The sequence below is a fragment of the Salvelinus alpinus genome, chromosome 22 (assembly GCF_045679555.1).
Source record: "Salvelinus alpinus chromosome 22, SLU_Salpinus.1, whole genome shotgun sequence".
Taxonomy (NCBI): domain Eukaryota; kingdom Metazoa; phylum Chordata; class Actinopteri; order Salmoniformes; family Salmonidae; genus Salvelinus; species Salvelinus alpinus.
This window is the reverse complement of record NC_092107.1, coordinates 26,484,564-26,501,570: the sequence shown is the minus strand read 5'-3', so window position 1 is coordinate 26,501,570 and position 17,007 is coordinate 26,484,564. Positions and strand designations below refer to the sequence as shown.

Sequence of the window (17,007 nt, the reverse complement as noted above, 5' to 3'; positions counted from 1 at the left end):
GTGAATGATGAGTCTTGTCATAACATTGTTTACAAAATTACACTGATTGGCCCAAGGGGGGCGCTGCATCATTCATGTGGGACATGTTTACTCTTGCCTTGTTTTTTTATTAACTTAGTGAACTTTGTCTTATTTTGGTTATTCTCATCATTTGTTTGAACACTGACTGATACCTGTTGAGTAAATTCAGTATTGTTGCAATACAATTAATTAGTACTGTGGTAGGATAGTGGACAGTCCAGTGGAGGATGTTTTTGTATCACTGGCTTCTTCTCGGCACTGACAGTCCACTATCACTCAAATGTTCAGTTGATCACATCTGCTTTCGCAGATGATTCTATGTAATATAATTTGAATAACATAACATTTCTGTCCTCTCAATGGACTGACATCAAGCTATGGTAAGCATTTGAATTTGATGTTTTAGACAGATTATTTTCCCCCGTGATGAAATTGGGGAGGGGACTGTGGATCTGTCCTGGTCCGTTAGTATGTTAGTCTCATGCAATATCTCAGACGGCACTGGTGAAAACGTTGGTGAAGTATGCGTCTTGCCATGGAGATCCGGCATTTACAAAATGACCCTGATTGGCACAAGGCTGGAGCTATACTAGTTAACTGATATGTAATACACGCGATATTTCAATTGGCCCAATTTGTTTGTATTATTCTTGAATGTGATTTGATCTTGTTACCTTTTGGATTAAAACAGTTTAAACCAATCAAGCTGTTTTCATTTAGTGGTCAGGCAGACACACTTGCATTCTTGGGCTATAGTATCATTATAGGCCATGACCTAAGTACTATTGTTGGGGTTCTCAAACGTATACTTTCTGAGGCCCACCAGTTAGTTCGTTTTATATTATGGTTCTTCTGTTTCATCTGCTTTTTCAGGGACCCCTGTAATCAACTCCCTGGGGCTCCTATACACCCTATTGAGGACCACTAGATGTCGTTTTTAGGCTTTAAAATGCCGAATGACTGTGACAAAGTTCAAAGTAACACAACATGATTTTGAGAGTAAAATCCAAAACAGTCAGGAACGTCACACAAGCAGATGGATGACGTCATTCATATCTCATTGCTTTGAAAGTATGTATGGCTCGGGTGGGGAGATCCTTCTAATTTATCATCAATGCGCATGACGAATTCCCAAACTAGCCTCTCCCTTCAACTCTTCAGTCTGCCCTCACATTATGCGCATGCGTACTACCATCTAGCGGCTCCAGAATAGTGAGAATCGGTGGGAGTTAGCAAGCTGTGTAATGGCGGCCTCGGTGTTGCTGTCTGCGGAGAACACCGGACTTACTTTTGCGTTCGGCAATTCTGGAACTGTAGGGGCTCCCGGGAATGGAGTAGGGGTACCGGTTCCTGTACCTTGGAATCGGTCACTGGACAGGGCATTAGACGAAGCCTCCGCAACTGGTTGCCTCAACCTCAGCGGCAGGAAACTGAAGGAGTTCCCGAGGAGCGCCGCCAACCACGACCTCACAGACACAACTCGGGCCGGTGAGTGGGGATCGAGGCTCGCGCGGCAGAATAGATGGAAATTGTCTTTAAAATGTTGATAATACATTTGCATGGAACAAACCCGAAAAGACACCTTAACGGTGGGCGGGTAGCTAGCTAGCCAGCCACGGGCTCGAAAAATAAACTTGTTTTGACTTGGAGTACCAAGTTAGCCTGCTAGCTAACGTCAGGACACTGCCTGGCCAACATTAGCAAGCGAACTAAGATTAGCCAGCTAGCGAGCGTCCAGACGTTTCCAGAGACAGTAGACAGTAAACACGGGTGTGACTGAACGATAATTACGTTTTGTGATGAACGACGTTGTTTTGGCTACTAGCAAACTAACTAGCTAATTTAGTTACAGTTAGCTAACTATTTGCTTTGGGAAGTGAGAAAATTATCGCTCAACTAGCTAACTTATTTAACACGGCGCTATGTGACACGTTCCTGTTTATTTGTAGCGTTAGCTAGCGTATGAGGTTATAGTTAACAAACATTGCGTTCAAGCTAGTCAGTTATTTGACTCGTGGCTAGTTAACGCTATCTAGCTACGCCCAACTTTCGTCAGTTCATATTTTCATAGGGATGTAGCTAGCTAGTTATAACATTTTACATGTGTCTGCTGCAAATACATTCCCAGACACTCACAACGTTATAATACGTTTCGCGAGAACTGACAGATCGGGACGCTTATTGAATGTGTAAGGATTCGAATCAAGAACCAGTGTTGTCATCATTACCTGTTTTTGCGGTTAACTTGTGGCTCTGAAAATGAGGGAGGGAATACTGTACGGGGAATTATTTTTGTTTGTGATGCGATGCTCATTTTTAGGCATGGTGCGCTGCACCGTCGTCACTGCTTATGTGCGGTGGACATTCAGTGCAGATGTTGAGTGCAGATGTTGAGGGATTGTGGCTGCCTGGGGGGTTGGGCTTTGACACCATGTGGCACTTTCCTGAACCCTACTCCAGACGGTCACAAACGGCCACTAAACACACACGTATAGTTTGGATGGCTCATGCCATAACAGTACTTCTGTCGTCTATAGTTTTCCCATTTTTCACCAATTTCACGTTTCTTCTCAGTCTCCTATAGGCCTATTGAATGCAGGAATTAACCTCTTATGACTTTTTTTGCCCTGGACCCTCACACTGACTCCTAGCGTGGGGTTGACTCATAACCCGAAGTTCCCCCTGCAGTTATATCCGTTCATATACACCCCGGGAAGAATATGACACATTTAAAAAAACATACACATTCTGACAAACGAACACTTAGATATGGCCATTTTTACATTTTCATAAAATCTTAGAATATTTGGGAATTACATATACTAAGGCATTTGTGACAATTCTACATAGCATTATAGAGTGGGAATGCAGCTGTGCGTTTTGACAATTTATAGACACTGCAGTAGATAAAACCAAATAAAAACATTTATCTCGTACAGGAGCGGAGTCTACGCAGACTGGTGCGCCATAGCCAATCAGAGCTACAGTAGGCCTTCATGCAAACAAGCCATTTTCCACAGACCTGCCATCCTTCACTTTGAACTGGACTGTGTGTTTACAGGCAGTAGGGCCTGCCATCATTCACTTTGAACTGGACTGTGTGTTTACAGGCAGTAGGGCCTGCCATCATTCACTTTGAACTGGACTGTGTGTTTACAGGCAGTTGCAATAGTGCGGCTTTAGATCATTAGAACGCATTCACCAAAAGCCACAAAATAAACCTGAATGGATTTCTGCTAATACCACCAGAGTCCTTTTCTATTTGGGAACTGTACAGTCCTATTGATCAAACCACCATGAAAAGGCTGGCTATGTCTCCCTGAGTTATGCACATCATCAATATCAACAACTAATGCTAGCCAGAGCAAGATGTGCTAAAATCTAATGAAGGACCATTAGATAAACCCTCTCAAACTTTTTCAGCTAGTTGGCCATTAAAATTGCACTGGTGAATTTTGGGGAAATGTATCCTACCCGTCCTTCTGCAGCTATCCTGCCAATCCATGCTTGTCTCAGCCAAGCACCCAAGCTAACTTGCTAAACTTGGCTAGCTTGCTAGCGTTTTCCTGACACAAATGACCATATTACTCGCACTAGGAGATTTGGTTAGGCTGTTTACATGTTATCTAGAGCATTCGTGACTTACTTTTTTTGCCTACTATATTGATACCGGTCATATTCAGCGGGTGTTATGCGTTCGTAAGTTTGCAAAACAACGAGATATGCTAGCTAACTGGATAACAGTCGTTCAAGTTCTTGCTAGCTAACCAAATGACACCTGCAGCATCTCTAGCTGTGTATAGCCACTGAAAAACGATATGTGGGGAAAAAGTCAGTCACTCACCCACTCCTCCAATGACATGACATCCTCCTAGCAGCTAGCTATATAGCGAGCATTAGGCTCCATGTTTTTAGCTTGCTACATAAATAGATACACTAGCCTATGTACCAGGCCAGCTTTGATTTACAACCTGATAGCAATATTTTTTGGACTACCCAGAAATGTATTGGTGAATTATATTATTCATGCATTGAACTACATCCATCTTTTCTGACAATAATGCCTTAGTGTACGTCATGGAATGTTGAGTCAGTTCTAATTTGTGAAGTTGGTTTTGGAGCATAAACTGGGATTTTTATATTTTTGACTGATATTATTTTAGTCTGTTTAATATCTGCAAAGTAGTTAAAATGCTGTCAGTTCCACTTTAAATATTGTGTGGATGAAGGGCAGGTGGGTGGCGGCTGGGTTGAATAGCCTAAAGAGAAAACAATCATGTGCCTTTTACTGAGGAGAGGCTTCTGTCTGGGCACTCTACCATAAAGGCCTGATTGGTGTGGTGCTGCAGAGATGGTTGTCCTTCTGGATGGTTCTCCCATCTCCACAGAGGAACTCTGGAGCTCGGTCAGAGTGACCATCGGGTTCTTGGTCACCTCCTTGACCAAGGCCCTTCTCCCCCTGTTGCTCAGTTTGGCCAGGTGGCCAGCTCTAGGAAGAGTCTTGGTGGTTCCAAGCTTCTTCCATTTAAGAATGATGGAGGCCACTGTTCTTGGGGACCTTCAATGCGGCAGACATTTTTTGGTACCCTTCCCTAGATCTGTGCCTCGACACAATCCGGTCTCCAAGCTTTACGGACAATTCCTTCGACCTCATGGCTTGGTTTTTGCTTTGACATGCACTCTCAACTGTGGAACCTTAAATAGACAGGTGTGTGTCTATCCAAATCATGTCCAGTCAATTGAAATTACCACAGGTGGACTCCAATCAAGTAGAAACATCTCAAGGATGATCAATGATAACAGGATGCACCGTAGCTCAATTTTGAGTCTCATAGCAAAGGGTCTGAATACTTATATATAATCCTCAATCTACACACAATACCCCATAGTTAAAGTTAAAATGTTTTTAGAAATGTTTTGCAAATGTATTACAAATAAAAGACAAAAATACCTTATTTACATATCTTTTAATCCGTTTTAGAATGAGGCTAACAAAATGTGGAAAAGGTCAACAACTAACCAAGCCACTGCCTGTTCACCCCACTATCATCCAGAAGGTGAGGTCAGTACAGGTGCATCAAAGCTGGGCCTGAGAGACAGAAGCTGTTTTTCAATCTCAAGGCCATCAGACTGTTAAATAGCCATCACTAGCACATTAGAGGCTGCTGCCTAATATACATGGAACACTTGTCACTTTAATATTGTTTACATATTTTTCATTACTCATCTCATATGTATTTATTGTATTATATCCTGTTCTACTGTATCTTAGTCTATGCCGCTCTGATATTGCTTGCCCAAATATTTATATATTCATAATTCCATTCCTTTAGATTTGTGTGTGTTGTGAAATTGTTAGATATTACTGCACTGTTAGAGATGATAACTCAAGTGTTTCGCTACATCCGCAATAACATCTGCTAAACACGTGTATGTGACAAATACAATTTGATTTGAAAAAGGTTTACGGGTCTGAAAACTCTCAGAATGCACTGTAGGCCCACCCACTTGGGAGCCAGACCAACAGATACTCCTGTGTACCCCCACTCTTCTCCTCCCCCTTTTGACGATCCCGCAGGTAAAGAAGCCAGATGTGGAGGTCCGGTCGTTTGGATGTACTGCCAAATATGGTACAGAAATGAACATTAAATTATATTGCAACAGCTCTGGTGGACATTCCTGCAGTCAGCATGCCAATTGCGCGCTCCCTCAACTTGAGACGTGTGGCATTGTGTTGTGACAAACTACACTTTTTACAGTGGCCTTTTATTTCCCCCAGCACAAGGTGAACCTGTGTAATGATCATGCTGTTTAATGAGCTTCATGATATACCACACCTGTCAGGTGGATGGATTGTCTTGACAAAGGATAAATAAATGCTCACTAACAGAGATGTAAACACATTTGTGCACAACATTTGAAAGAAATAAAGCTTTTTGTGCATATGGAACATTTCTGGGGTCTTTTATTTCAACTCATGAAAGATGGGACCAGCACTTTACATGTTGTGTTTCATATTTTTGTTCAGTATATATTACAGACAAGTGGACTAACAAAAATCCGGCACCCCTGTTATTTTTTTGTTGTTGTTGCCATTGCTGACTGTAGCCTACAGCGCATTCTCTGTATTAGCCGGTTAGGGTTGTGTGCAGGCCTCAGATTTTTACTTATAGTCAGGCTGTTGCTAATAGGTTATTAGCAATTGCGGACGGGTGCGGGTGACCGGTGAATAACTAACACACACACAGGCTCACACTGAGTGTGTGTTGGGATGTATCTGGGTCAATATCGGTTGTCTGGATGGGCGGAAGTGACCTCTAAGTTGAATTGTTTCTCTTCTGCTCTACTGGGTACCAGTTATTGGCATGGCCATAGAAGTCAAGAGTGACCAGTGGAGGTGTGCTGTATGTTGTTCAGCCAACCATGTTCATAATAACTTACCTTTCATAAAACCTGAAGGCTCGTGGTTTGCTCCTTTTTTTCTGATGCCTAGGCCATAGCTCAGCGGGCTAACTAAAATAGTATTTTGGCAGACGACCTGGGTTTAATTACCAATCGGTAACAACGTCTAGGGGGTGATGAGGGGAGATGGAATCAGGGGCAATAGTAGACAGACTGATGTGAGGTCTGAAAAGTGATGGAATCATGTTAAACGATGAAGAGTAAAGAGATGTTTGGTAGGCAAGGGCCTTTTCGCCCGAGCAGGGACCTATAGAAGAATATCTGATGGCTCTCTTAGTGGAAGTGTGATGCTTGGGAGGAGGAGGATGATGATAGGGCAGGGAGAGGAAGACTGACAGGGCCAGTGTTGTGTTACGATACTTCTTCCTCCTGTTTGTCACATGAAGAGATTGAGTAATCCCATCAATGCTGGGCCAAACAACAGAGCTAACTTGTTTGGCCGGCCTGGCAGCACACACACAGCTGCAAGCTGTTGAGCCCCATACAGAAAAAACCCACATGCACAGCAACACTTTATAGGTAAACAAAACACTGGGGGAATGGGGAATTTACTTAAGACTGATAGTAAATGTTTTGACATAGATCTTCTGTTTATAGTTTGGCTATCCATTTCTGTATGAGTCATTCCACCTCAAAAGGCACAAGGAAGAGGATTTAGACACACACCATCTCAGATTGTTTTAACATTTTCTGGAGTTAGAAACCGATGAGATTAGCATTCCTGAAACATTGTTTTGTTGAAATATAATTTGATCTCTGAGAAATGAAGCTAATTGATTGCATCCAAATTGGCCATTTTTAATTTATAGGATTCATGTCTTCAAAAAAGATCATGGACATAACATCCGATTTGTAGCATAACACGATTTTGACCATAATTCTTCCTAATAATGAATTAGACATGAGGATTCGAATAAAACGATCAATAGCCACCTACAGGCCCTCTACACACATCCCACCCCAACAACCAGTATACAATATTAGTTCTGTCTGACAACCTAATGTAATGTATTCCCTGTGAATCTGGTTATGGTTATTTTCCCCTGTTCAGAGAAATTAGACATTGAAGTCACTTGCATTCTTTACCATAAGTAAGTGTGAAAGTGCCAAGTTTTGCTCACTAGATGCTGCTGTTCCTACTACTACCACCATACCCTTTTTATGAATTTAGCTGGTCTCTTTCTTAAATGGATCACATTTTCTTTGTAACTTTGGGTAGAAAACCAATTGCTTTTACCGAAATCCCAACCAATTATTATAATAAAATATTTTTTAGGTAGTTTTTAATTGTACAATTTTTTTTACCCCCTTCGTCTCCCCAATTTTGTCATCCAATTACGATCTTGTCTCATCGCTGCAACTCCTCAACGGGTTCAGGAAAGGCGAAGTTTGAGTCATGCGTCCTCTGAAACATGAGGATGCAAATAGTACCCGCAAAACACCAGTCTCAACGTCAACAGTGAAGAGGCGTCTCTGGGATGCTGGCCTTCTAGGCAGATTTGCAAAGAAAAAGCCATATCTCAGACTGGCCAATAAAAAGAAAGATTAAGATGGGCAAATGAACACAGACACTGGACAGAAGAACTCTGCCTAGTAGGCCAGCATCCCGGAGTCGCCTCTTCACTGTTGACATTGAGACTGGTGTTTTGCGGGTACTATTTAATGAAGCTGCCAGAGTAGGACTTGTGAGGTGTCTGTTTCTCAAACTAGACACACTAACTTACTTTTTCTCTTGCTCAGTTGTGCACCAGGGCCTCCCACTCTTTCTATTCTGTTTAGAGCCAGTTTGCGCTGTGAAGGGAGTAGTACACAGCGTTGTACGTGATCTTCAGTTTCTTGGCAATTCCTCACATGGAATAGCCTTCCTTTCTCAGAACAAGAATAGACGGATGAGTTTCAAAATAAAGTTATTTGTTTCTGCCCATTTTTAGCTGGTAATCGTACCCACAAATGCTGATGCTCCAAATACTCAACTAGTCTAAAGAAGGCCAGTTTTATTGCTTCTTCAATCAGGACAACACTTTTCAGCTGTGCTAACATAATTGCAAAAGGGTTTTCTAATGATCAATTAGCCTTTTTAAAGTGATAAACTTGGATTAGCTAACACAACGTGCCATTGGAACACAGGAGTGATGGTTGCTGATAATGGGCCTCTGGACGCCGATGTAGGTATTCCTAGCGTCTTGTATGGTGAGCTACCGAGTGGCTAGGACATGCAAGACCCATACTATTGTGGATGACTTAGTTTTTCCTGCTCCTGCCAAAAAAACTATACAGACAATGCCTTCATCAAACAACACTGTTTAACGACTCATCAGTGACATGGCAGGAGATGTTTTGAAACAATTACTGCTTCACATACAAGCCAGTGAATTATATGCGTTACAGCTGGATGAGTCAACAGACATGGGGGGCCTGGCACAGCTCTTGGTATATGTCCGTTAGGTTCATGGGGGGTCAATTAAGAAAGACATTCTCTTCTGCAAACCACTGGAAACAGGACAACATGAGAGGATCTTTTTTAAGTACTGGACAGCTTTGTGACATCAAATGGACTTTGGTGGTCGAGATGTGTTGGTATCTGTACTGATGTACTAACGCGCTTGCAAGCAGTTGCTCCCGACGCGACTTGGGTTCACTGCAGCATCCACCGAGAGGCTCAAACTGCCAAGGGAATGCCTGACCGCTTGAAAGACATTTCGGACACTACTGTGAAAATGGTTAACTTTGTTAAAGCAAGGCTTGTGAACTCTGGTGTATTTTCTGCATTATGCAATGATATGGGCAGCGACCATGTAACGCTTTTACAACATACAGAAGTGCACTGGTTATCAAGGGGCAAAGTATTGACAGTTGTTTTTGAATTGAGAGACGTGCTGAAAGTTTTCTTTACTGACTGTAATTTTCAATTGTCTGACCGCTTGCATGATGATGACGTTTCTTACACGACTGGCCTATCTGGGTGATGTTTTTCTCTCGCCTGAATGCCACAGATGTCTCATGTTTTTGAGGGAGTGTGCAATTGGCATGCTGACTGCAGGAATGTCCACCAGAGCTGTTTCCAGATCATTTAATGTTCCTTTCTCTATCACACGCCGCCTCCAACTTCGTTTTAGAGAATTTGGCTGTACGTCCAACCATCCTCACAACCGCTGACCATGTGTAACCATACCAGCCCAGGACCTCCATCTGGCTTCCTCACCTGCGGGATCATCAGAGGGAGGAAGGTTGTGGTGCGGAGGTATATTTCTGTCTGTAATAAGGCCCTTTTGTGGGTAAGAACTTATTCAGAGTGGCTGGGCCTGGCTCCCCAGTGGGTGGCCCTACTCCCTCACAGGCCCACCCATGGCTGTGCCACTGCCCAATCATGTGAAATCTATAGATTTGGGCCTAATTAATTAATTTCAATTGACTAATTTCTTTATAAGAACTGTAACTCTCTTTAATTGTTACATTTTCCGTTTTCCGTTTTTCAGTATAGAGAATTGTATTAAAACGCATAGGGTGTGTCCTATAAATGGAAAAATACATGTTTTAAAATGTCGACCAATCAATTGGTCAAAAGAATCGACTCGGTAGACCAAGATTTTTTTCCAGTTTAATATGTACTGTTTAAAATATATACTATTTAAAAAAAAAAAAAAAAAAATGTAAAACTTGGCTAGTCAGTTAAGAACAAATTCTTATTTACAATGACTGCCTACCCTGACCAAACCCGGACGATGCTGGGCCAATTGTGCGCTGCCCAATGGGACTCCCAATTTACGGCCGGTTGTGATACAGCCTGGAATCGAACCAGAGTCTGTAGTGAAGCCTCTAGCACTGAGATGCAGTGCCTAACATGCTGACCAGATCGGACACATCGTGTCCGCGAGCGTTGCAAAATAAATGTACACATACATGTTATTCAATCATTGCATCCACACTGCTCGCCCACGTCAGCGAGCGTCTGTGTGGCCAGGCGCTGAAATAGAAATTAATTATATTTGTGATGCTCAACACGCTGCAAATCTGGCCTTTCCCATCTCCTCATTGGTTTTTAGGAGCATATACCCACGTGCCATTTCCTCATTGGTTTTTAGGAGCATATACCCACGTGGGTGATGAATTTAGGTCCACACTCCAGTCGGTTGCGGTAATGCACCTGACGTTGTTTGCCAACCACCATATAAAGTCCAAAATAAGAAAAAGAAGCCTGCTTTTCGACCTTTTCTTCAAATTAATATAAATGGTTCTGAGTTTGTTTTGCTATTTCAAGCTGTGTGTTCTGATCGTGTCTGGTGTGGGGGTACAAAATCATCATGCACGCGATGGCCAGCATGTTTGACTGCCGCGCCACTCGGGAGCCCAGAGCTGTATGCAGGGCGATATGGCCTACATATCTCATTTTTTGTTGTTGTTATTATTTATTTTTTCTAACTTATTAGTGATTCACAATATATACCTCCTTTTTAAAATGTTCTTGAAATAAGTTCTTTGCAATAATCACTCACTGGCTTTCAAGTCTGTCTATGCCATTTTTGTTAATAAAAATGACCAGAACCATGCGCAATGCAATCCACTAATAATGACCAACTTATTGTAGCAGCCATTATAGAAAATGAACACTGGTCTCATAAACAGTCTCTAAAGCACAAGCCCATGTGCAAGTAAGTAGCCACCTAATCTTTATATTTCAAGTCTTGCCAACTTGTATGCACTGAGTGGACAAAACATTATGAACACCTGCTCTTTCCATGGCATAGACTGACTAGGTGAATCCAGGTGAAAGCTATGATCCCTTATTGATGTCACTTGTTAAATCCACTTCAATCAGTGTAGATGAAGAGGAGGAGACAGGTTAAAGAAGGATTTTTTAAAGCCTTGAGACAATTGAGACATGGATTGTGTATGTGTGCCATTCAGAGGGTAAATGAGCAAGTGCCTATTTACGGGTTATGGTAGTAGGTGCACCGGTTTGTGTCAAGAACTGCAACCCTGCCGGATTTTTCACGCTTAACAGTTCCCGTTTGTATTAAGAATGGTCCATCACCCAAAGGACATCCAGCCAACTTGACACAACTGTGGGAAGCATTGGAGTCAACATGGGCCACCGTCCCTGTGGAACGCTTTTGACGCCTTGCAGAGTCCATGTCCTGATGAAATGAGGCGCGCAACTCACTTTTAGGTGGAACAGTTGAACTGTTATGAATACACCCCCCTGTCCATCAACTGTTTGAATAACAGCTTGTTCACTTTGTTTTTAATGTTGAAATCAAGTGGCCTATCTGGATAAAAACTGCTTATTTCTCAAAATGAGAACGATGCCTTATAAATGCATCTTTTTATGCTCATTGCACATGTATAAAACAGACTAGACAGCTAGCACATAAGTCTGTGGTTAAAATGCTGCTAGCGGTATGTGGTATCCCATTGTTGCGCGTGACAAAGAGATCATTAATTTTCCACAGACGTGTTTATTGACTTTCCCAGTTTGGCTTGGGTGGTATACTATACATACATACACACATATGTGTGTGTGTGTGTGTGTGTATATATGTATAGATAGAGCTGTCTGTCTAAAAACCAGGTGTGGCATATCAATAAGCTGATTAAACAGCATGATCATTACACAGGTGCATCTTGTGCTGGGAACAATAAACTGGCACTCTAAAATGTGCAGTTTTGTCACATAACACAGATGTCTCAAATTGAGGGAGCGTGCAATTGGCGTGCTGACTGCAGGAATGTCCACCAGAGCTGTTGCCAGAGAATGTCATGTTAATTTCTCTGCCATAAGCTGCCTCCAATGTCGTTTTAGAGATTTTGCTTGTACGTCCAACCGGCCTCCACCGCAGGCCACATGTATGGCATCGTGTGGGCGAGTGGTTTACTGATGTTAACGTTGTGAACAGAGTGCCCATGGTGGGGTTATGGTATGGCCAGGCATAAGCTATGGACAACACAATTGCATTTTATCTATGGCAATTGAATGCACACCGATACCGTGAGGAGATCCTGAGGCCCTTTGTCGTGCCATTCATCCGCCTTCATTACCTCATATTTCAGCATGGCCCCATGTTGCAAGCATTTGTACAACATTTCTGAAAGCTGAAAATGTTTCAGTTCTTTTTTGCCAGTGCGTTGAAGTAATGCATTTATTTAAATTGACAGATTTCCTTTTATATGAACTGTAATTCAGTAAAATCGTTAAAATATTTGCCTGTTGCGTTTATTTTTGTTCAGTAAAGAAGCATACAATGCATTCGGAAAGTATTCAGCCCCTTTTTCCACATTTTGGTACTTTACGGCCTTATTCTAAAATGTATTAACCCTTGTGTAGTCTTAAATTTCTGTATTCTACCGTTGTCCTAAGGGTAAAAAAATGACCCGTCTTCACTAAACCCCTAAAATAAAGCAGCTTAATTGAATTTTAAACCCCAAATCTATTTTGCATAAAGAAACAACCTGTAATTCATCACAAACTTTGTGAATATTTTGGTTTTCCCTCTTCACAATGCAGAAAGACTGCATTTAATCAGTGGACACCACTTGTTTTTATTACAACATACATGTCATTATAGTTCTTTTTTACTAAAGTAGAGGATTATTTTTGCAAAAGGTACTGCATAGGTGTAAACCCTTTTTTTTTAAGCAACCGATAGCACTTGTATACCCATAGAAAGTAGTTTTGAATGCATTTTATTGAAGTGACACAATAATAATAATCTTGGACTTTTTTGGCAAATAGTGATATTCTTATACTGTACAATGAGGAATTCAACTACAAAATACTAGTCTACTAACTGACTAATACAATTTGATTTGGTTTTGTACATAATGTTGCTGCTACCATAGCTTATGACCAAAGAGAGCTTCTGGATATCAGAACAGCGATTATTCACCTCGAACTGGACAGATTAAATAAATAAATAATATGAGTCTGATGCGAAGGATATACTCCTTCCCCGAGCCCAGGCCCAAATCCCCGCCATTCTAGTGAAGAAAAATACGTTAATACAGGGGGCGGAGATCAGGGTGGTATTGCTCGCCGGAGGTAGAGTACTTCATGATAAGCTGTAGACCACACTATCTACCAAGAGAGTTTTTATCAATATTTTCATAGCTGTCTATTTACCTCCACAAACCGATGCTGGCAGTAAGACCGAAACTCAACATGCTGAGTAAGGCAAACAAGAAAATGCTCATCCTGAAGCGCCACTCCTAGTGGCTGGGGACTTTTTAGTACGTTCAAACTTAAATACGTTTTATCTAATTTCTTCCAGCATGTCACATGTGCAACCAGAGGGGGGAAAAAATCTAGACCACCTTTACTCCATACACAGAGACGCACTCGTACAAAGCTCTCCCTTGCCCTCCATTTGGCAAATATGACCATAATTCCATTCTCCTGATTCTTGCTTACAAGCAAAAACTAAAGCAGGAAGTACCAGTGACTCGCTCAATATGGAAGTGGTATGATGATGCGGATGCCATGCTACACGACTGTTTTGCTAGCACAGAATGGAATATGTTCTGGGATTCATCCAATGGCATTAAGGAGTATACCACCTCAGTCACCGGCTTCATCAATACAGTGCATTCGGAAAGTATTCAGACCCCTTGACTTTTTCCACATTTTGTTACGTTACAGCCTTAATCTAAAATGTATTAAATTACATTTTTTCCTCATCAATCTCAAGGCTTTAGTCGCTGCCAAAAGTGCTTCAACAAAGCACTCAGTAAAGGGACTTAACCTGGAAATATCACATTTACATAAGTATTTTCTTTAAACATTTGCAAAAATTTCTAACCTGTTTTTGCTTTGTCATTATGGGGTATTGTGTGTAGAATGATTTGTTTTTTTTTATACATTTTTAGAATAAGACTAAGGTAACAAAATGTGGAAAAACTCAATGGACCTGAATACTTTCCGAATGCACTATGTGTGTATGTGTATATCTATATACTACCGTTCAGAAGTTTGGGGTCACTTAGAATTTACCTTGTTTTTGAAAGAAAAGCACGTTTTTTGCAAATTGATCAGAAATACAGTGCAGACGTTAATGTTGTAAATAACTATTGTAGCTGGAAACTGCTGATTTTTAATGGAGTATCTACATAGGCGTGCAGAGGCCCATTATCAGCAACCATCACTCCTGTGTTTCAATGGCACGTTGTGTTAGCTAATCCAATTTTTTCATTTTAAAAGGCTAATTGATCATTAGAAAACCCTTTTGCAATTATCTTAGCACAGCTGAAAAGTGTTGTCCTAATTGAAGAAGCAATAAAACTGGCCTTCTTTAGACAAGTTGAGTATTTGGAGCATCAGCATTTGTGGGTTCGATTTGTTTACAAGCTAAAAATGGGCAGAAACAAATAACTTTACTTTGAAACTCATCCGTCTATTCTTGTTCTGAGAAAGGAAGGCTATTCCATGTGAGGAATTGCCAAGAAACTGAAGATCACGTACAACGCTGTGTACTACTCCCTTCACAGCGCAAACTGGCTCTAAACAGAATAGAAAGAGTGGGAGGCCCTGGTGCACAACTGAGCAAGAGAACAAGTAAATTAGTGTGTCTAGTTTGAGAAACAGATGCCTCACAAGTTCTCAACTGGCAGCTTCATTAAATAGTACCCGCAAAACACCAGTCTCAACGTCAACAGTGAAGAGGCGACTACGGGGTGCTGGCCTACTAGGCAGAGTTGCAAAGAAAAAGCCATATCTCTGACTGGCCAATGAAAATATAAGATTAAGATGGGCAAAAGAACACAGACAATGGACAGAGGAACTCTGCCTAGAAGGCCAGGATCCCGAGAGTTGACTGGAGTCAGATATATCCTACAGTTAAGAAGTCGACCACAAAAGTTGTACAATAACAAAGCACAATGGGGCCCAAAACTACGTTTTTGAATGATGATTCATTGAATGCTCCATTGAGACACGAGAGATGTCATAATGAAAACCAATGACACGCATGACTGTACACACTTATCAAAGTCAGATGACCTATCCAAAACAACGTTTAGGCCTACAACCAGAAAACAAGATGCACATGACTGATTTAGGCCTCATGGTTTTTAGCAGCTAGTAAACTATACGCTTCAGCCTACAGCACCAATAGCTTCAAAGGAGTTCCTTATATTTACAGGCTGGGTGACATCAGACTGTTTTTGTATTAGCTTTTGCATTTATTTTTAGTTATGTTATTATTAGGCAGGAATGTCTGACACACACAGTTAGGACCACCACATGAAATTTAGGAGAACCATATGTTTGTTTGTGTGTGATAGGCCAAATATAGGCCGTATCAAGGCTCTATCTGAATTCTAGCTACTTTTGAAGCACATGTTGTGCCCTGGAAACTAATATGTAACACTGTAAATACATTTGATTATTAAAAGCTGAAATGTTGATACAAATACCTGTCATTGAAATGTGTCATTTGTGGAATATTAGGTTTCTACATTGTGTAAAAGCACTAGTTTCCTATTGAGGTGCATTGCTTAGAAAATTGTATACTCTTTAAAACCGTCAGGTTTGTGATGACGACAGCAGAGAGATCTGTTGTTTATTCATTGCTATGATCATGATCTTTCTTTCTGTGCCCCCAAATGTTTGGGTATACTGGTTAAGTTAACCGGTGGTTAGTCAGCTAGCCATTGCGGTATCATGACTGAACAAAGTGTAAACAAATGGTTAACGATGCGCGAGTGGTTTCAGAATGGCCCAGAACATGGTTTTTAAATGTAAAATGCGTTCCCGGCAATCCACTATAGGAAGATAAAAATGTTGTGCCAGTCAAATGTAGTAATGACGCTAACGAATCTGCACTCGCTTTTTTCTCTCTAGTGCACTGGGAAACAACGGTACAGTGAAGCCTTATCATTACAACAATTATTATCTGGGAGATTTCTTTCCTAGGCGCAATGTGCTCCAAAAATGAAAGTCCTGGTCACACAGCAAAGTATCTGTCACAGCAAAATATCTGTTGGACTTTAGAACCGGCACACCAAGGGGGCCTGATTATTTAGCTATGCACTATCATGCTATTATTAGGCTCATTCGGCATTTATTATTTAGACAAGCACAAGAAGATACAGAGCCCTTTTGATAGGACTGGAGGGAGAAGAATGTCCCTTTTATCTATGTCAGCTTGGTGGCTATTTTCAGACGTCACGGGTGTGTGTGATGGTAATGGTCGTTTTGTATTTCTGTCTAACATAGGCCTGCTCTTATTTACACACCGAATAGAACACCTTGTCAGAATGAGTGGTTCATTCAAATAACTGTAAGGACTACTGCTGTAGATGAGAACTAGAGGTGAATGCTGGAGAACTTATCACAGCATTACGAAACGATTAGCAGTGGAGAAAATAAAGGCATGCGCTTGGGAATGGGATGGCAAAATCGCCATTCCCTATTTCCCACCCCCAATCGCCAAAACACTAGCTGGCCTACCCCCTACAGTTCCACTCTGTTGGCCAAGCTAGTGACTAGATGCAAGCCAATTCTTGGAACCGTTTTTTTTATAAACTGCATGA

At 41.4% G+C, this 17,007-nt stretch overlaps 1 protein-coding gene across 16 annotated transcripts in view; it reads left to right on the top strand.

Moving 5' to 3' along the window:
• The first annotated feature begins 1,208 nt into the window (after positions 1 to 1,208).
• LOC139549326 (DISP complex protein LRCH3-like) overlaps positions 1,209 to 17,007 on the top strand; it is a 74,537-nt gene continuing 58,738 nt past the window's right edge. For 7 of the 16 annotated variants that reach the window (XM_071359708.1, XM_071359702.1, XM_071359707.1 and 4 more), the window contains exon 1: positions 1,211 to 1,509. In XM_071359708.1, coding sequence (XP_071215809.1) covers positions 1,266 to 1,509 — 244 coding nt within the window. In that variant the 5' untranslated portion in view covers positions 1,211 to 1,265. Of the gene's footprint in view, positions 1,510 to 17,007 lie in introns of all 16 variants that reach the window. The other 9 variants (XR_011669867.1, XR_011669866.1, XM_071359704.1 and 6 more) reach the window with 4 other exon arrangements.